The 5,322-nt window shown below is 39.1% G+C and overlaps 1 protein-coding gene across 1 annotated transcript; it reads left to right on the top strand.

Annotated features, from left to right (window-relative positions):
* The first annotated feature begins 520 nt into the window (after positions 1-520).
* Positions 521-4,430, top strand: LOC127628935 (dnaJ homolog subfamily B member 5-like). The gene is made up of 4 exons (XM_052105918.1): positions 521-655; positions 1,602-1,848; positions 2,231-2,736; positions 3,728-4,430. The coding sequence occupies exons 1-4, from the start codon at positions 563-565 to the stop codon at positions 3,959-3,961; spliced, it is 1,080 nt and encodes a 359-aa protein (XP_051961878.1). The 5' UTR covers positions 521-562; the 3' UTR covers positions 3,962-4,430.
* The last annotated feature ends 892 nt before the right edge of the window (positions 4,431-5,322 follow it).

The raw sequence follows: 5,322 nt of genomic DNA on the forward strand, positions 1-5,322 counted from the left end.
ACATGTTTTACAAGAATTTGCCCATGTAGTCCAAACCAAAATCACTCTGCCAATCTCTATTGAAAACAAAAAAAGATGAAAAAATGTATGTTACAATGTGTAATATTGCGTTTTTAATGTGCATATTTCCCCTCCTTGCATTAATTTTATGTTCGTCATATGCAACAACCCATTCTCAATTGTATTTATTGCACAGAGATGTGTTGAAACAACCTTTACAGGCATACATGCCAAAAGAACAGTCTGTAACAGGAGCTGAAATTGGGAGAGATGGATGGATGCTCATTGTGAATTCCGGAAATGCTCCTTCACATGGAGCGATGGGCTGCTACATCCGCGTGAGGCTCATCTCCTCCCGCATCAGCATCGAGCGCGGATTGGTGGGCACGCGGTATTCCCTCTCGTGTACGTGGAGAATGTGCGTGCTCGGGGAAGCTCGGTCACGCAGCGTGGGCGGCATGTGTAGAGCGCGAGTATATAAAGCTCAGGGAGAGCGGCGGGAGATGCAGCAGACATCAGTTCAAGCGCCCGGCTCAGACTCAGCAACAGCAGCGGCATCAACATGGTTCTTATCTGGACTCAGTTTGGCGTCAAGCACAAGAATGTCAAGTGCAAAGTGCGAGTGATCCACGGCGAGGAGGGATGTACCTCAGAGGTAAGATGATGCCCTAAACACATTCTGAAAATCCATATGCATCTATGCTTTCCAATATAGATATAATATGCATGCAAAGTAAAAGTACTACCTTTATGTGTGAGGCAATAGATTTTACTTTAATATACAATCAATATATGATTATATACATACAAATATATATATATATACACACATATACACATACAAGTTTTTATTGAATATATTTGTATTGCAAATGTAAAATATTTTACATTTTATAATATATATATATTATAAAATGTAAAATATATATATATATATTACAAAATGTATAAATATATATATATATATATATATATATATATATATATATATATATATATATATATATACATACACATACAAGTTTTATTGAATATATTTGTATTGCAAATGTAAAATATTTTACATTTAAAAAAAATATATATATATAGATATATATATATATATATTATAAAATGTAAAATATATATATATATATATATATATATATATATATATATATATATATATATATATATATATTATAAAATGTATAAATATATATATATACACTTATATTCTTATATTTTCTACTTGGACATTTTGGATTATAATAAGAGGAGAAAGATCTTAAATGTATTTATATTATTAACAGTTTTGAATTTTATTGAATGTTAAACTTAGTATTTTCTGCCTCTTTAACATAACTTTATGGCAATATCTCTACCTGAACCTAAGGGTGTAACCAAATATTCAAAATGACAAATTAAGAATCGGTCATTGAAAAACCTATATTGATCGACCACTGTTCTAAATATTCGAGTTAATGTCTATGGTGATTCCCTGCTTAAACTAGTGAACCTGAATCACTTTTACTAGGGATCACCCTATATGGGTAAACTCAAGAGAACAAGTGACAAGCAGCCTCTAAATTTCTGCTATCTCTCTCTTTCTGTGCGTGTAGGAGGTGCGTGAAGAGCCTGAGGTGTCTAGCCCCCCGTCTTCACCAGAGTGTTTGGATCACTATGCTGTGCTCGGTGTGTCAAATGACTCTAACGAGGAGGAGATCAGGCGGGCGTATAAGCGTCTGGCGCTCCGTTACCACCCAGACAAGAACCCAGATGCAGACGCTGAGGACAAATTCAAACAGATTGCACAAGCCTACGATGTTCTGACAGATGCAGAGAAACGAAGTGTTTATGATCAACAAGGTGAGAATAAAGTGCACAAACATTTTCATTATATGTACAGATTGACTGTAGATTTGAGGTACAAAATGGCTCAAAATTGCATTTAGAGGAGGGATAATTCACCAGTCCTACACTTTAGTGGAATAGGTTTACAGACAACCTCAGCTGTATTGATTCTCTCTCTCACACACACAGTGCTGCAGACTAAGACATGTGCAAATAGCAGCAAACATGATACATTATTTATCCACGCTTTATTAACCAGTGAGTGAACTCGTACAAAGCCATAACAATTCTCAGTACTGTGAATGCTCGGCTAAGCTCTGAGGAAACCCTCAGACATTTACACTAAAACACACACACACTGTCTTTTTGCTGATGGCATCCTCCTCTTCTCCTCCAGGTTTGACAAAAGGTGGTGTGGCTTCCACAGGAAACAAAAGTGACTCCTCCCACAGCTCCAAAGCCGACGCACACTCCTGGCGCGTTTTTTTCAACTTTGATCTGGACTCTGACGACGACCTCTTCAACCCGTTCCTGCAAAACCCCCTTCCCCACCTCAGCCGTCACCATGGTAACAAGGGTGGGTCTAAGCCTTCGGGCGTGGCCGAGGTCCACGAGCTCCTCGTGTCATTGGAGGACATTTTGACGGGCGTGACAAAGCGCGTGAAAGTGACACGGCTTCGACAGACCGACAAACACACGTTGAGGCCGGAAGAATACGTCTTCGACGTGGAGGTGAAGAAAGGATGGAAGGAGGGCACCAGAATCACTTTCCCCAACGAGGGCCATCAGATGCTCGGCCACACCCCTAACGACCTCGCCTTCGTCATTAAAGAGAAGAAGCATGCCCATTTCAGACGAGAAGGGTCGCATATTGTGTACACCTCCACCATCACACTGCGAGAGGTGAGATACAATTGTGTGTACGAAATGTTCCCTCACAGTCTCTGGTACTCAATAAGCCTCTGCAGAGAGCAGCATCTAAATTTAGCACCTCTCCCTGCAGCTTTAGCGCGCACACTCACACACACTCCCCCTCCCTTCTCTAGCAACACCTCCTCCGCATTCTGCATCATCTGACACACACAATCTCACACACATTCTGTCATTCTCTGCTCCTCTCCTCTCTAGCAGTCAGTCTTTTTTTGTCTTTTCCGCCCTTTTTCTGACAATAATTGTGCCTGAATGTGCTCAATTAAAAGAAGTGGTCACTCCATCTAATGTCAGTTCCAAAATCTTCCAATGGTCCATTAAAAGAGACCAGTTTATCCTATTTAGATATCGGTTTTGGCATCAGCCAATGAAAAGTAGTGGTCGACCACCATTCATTCTTTAATTTTCTTTTTTTATCCCAATTTCATTCTCACTTTTAATGCCACTATTACCACCTCTCCCCCTCTTTTCCTGTCTCTCTCATTTTCCCCATCCACTTCATCTTACTCATCCCACGCACACCTTCTCGTCCCACACAGACTGTAGAATCATTGAGAAATGAGAGCGATTAGCAGCTCTTTCCAGTGGTTGCATAACAGCGAGGTTCATTCTGTCTGGCCTATATGCCACCCACGTCGGTACAGATATGCACGTTATATAAAACCATCCTATATTTACAAGTGGATCAGATCTCGTAACATATGCCGGAGGCGCATTATATCACTCCTGCTGATACCTTTGCAGCCAAAAACCTGCAGTCAGTGATAGAACAGATCAGGTCTCTGTTCGCAAAGCATTTTAAGAGGAGTGCTGTGTAGCTGAGATAGCTAAAGACACGATAGAAGCCTGATTTTGGATCAGTGATGAAAATCTGATGTGGACCCTTTCTTTATTATACATATCTTGAATTGTCTTGTGACACAATATTGAATATGCATTTTTTTCTGTCTTTGTTCTCCTCCAGGCTCTATGTGGATGCACAGTTAACGTTCCTACCCTTGATGGACAGATGAAACCACTCCCATCCAGTGATGTCATAAAGCCAGGATCAATCAGACGCCTTATAGGGGAGGGGCTACCCAGAGCGAAAAACCCTGCCCAGCGTGGCGACCTGTTGGTCGAGTTTCAAGTGGTTTTCCCAGATCGCATTCCACCTAGCAGCAAAGAAATCATCAAACACAGTTTGGGACAATGTTAACTTAGCAACACAACCATATACATATGGACGTTTACCAATGTCAATGACGGACTTAACGTCAACTGTTTGTCTCTGTGAGGCACACAAATACACAATTAAACATTCAAAAATGATGCTCGCACATAGTACATATGGGTATGTAATACCTGTACAAGTGTGACTCATACAGAGATGTAATGTTTGAGAAATATACAAACACACATACACTGAATACTCACACCTGCATTCCTCTGCAATGCACAGAGGCGTTACACTGAAGTGTTGGCATACTTCTTTAACCATGACGATCTTGTACTTGCGTACAGAACAGTCAGTGATTTAGTCTCTATGAGAGAACCATGTGTCATGTTCAAATGAATTATTTGTAAAAAAAAAATAATTATACAGTGAAAATGTTGAATTTAAGATATAACCTGGCATGTATGATGAACGCATGTTTTATAAGCAAAAATAAAGTTTTATTATTGAACAGCTGTCATTTCATTTTAATTTTGTTGTGGTGGTGCATTCTAGATACAAAACCAAAAAATAAGTTAGAAAAAGATTTCTCTTTAATAGAGTAGTAATGCATTAAAATGCTTTCATTAGTGAAGGAATCTATTTAATTACTAAAAGGAATAAATTCAAATTGAATTCATGATTGAAGATTAATAAAGTACATCTTTCTGCATATCAATTTTCATCTTAAACAGTTTATATGTTTATATAACACAACAGAAAAACTTTATTCTCTGAATTAGAATACTAATACACACAAAGGCTATATGAGGCTATGATGTGGCTGATATCAATATTTTATTAGCATGCTATTAGCTGTGCATAATGACATTGGTATACAGTATATATCTACAGTGAGGAAAATAAGTATTTGAACACCCTGCTCATTTATGCAAATTCTCCTACTTAGCAAATCACATGGCAGGTGTCTGAAATTGTCATCGTAGGTGCATGGTCCACTGTGAGAGACATAATCTCAAAAAACATCCAGAAATCACAATGTATGATTTTTTAACTATTTATTTGTATGATACAGCTGCAAATAAGTATTTGAACACCTGAGAAAATCAATGTTAATATTTGGTACAGTAGCCTTTGTTTGCAATTACAGAGGTCAAGCGTTTCCTGTAGTTTTTCACCAGGTTTGCACACACTGCAGGAGGGATTTTGGCCCACTCCTCCACACAGATCTTCTCTAGATCAGTCAGGTTTCTGGGCTGTCGCTGAGAAACACGGAGTTTGAGCTCCCTCCAAAGATTCTCTATTGGGTTTAGGTCTGGAGACTGGCTAGGCCACGCCAGAACCTTGATATGCTTCTTACAGAGCCACTCCTTGGTTATCCTGGCTGTGTGCTTGGTCATTGT

Source organism: Xyrauchen texanus, chromosome 35 (genome assembly GCF_025860055.1).
Source record: "Xyrauchen texanus isolate HMW12.3.18 chromosome 35, RBS_HiC_50CHRs, whole genome shotgun sequence".
NCBI lineage: Eukaryota > Metazoa > Chordata > Actinopteri > Cypriniformes > Catostomidae > Xyrauchen > Xyrauchen texanus.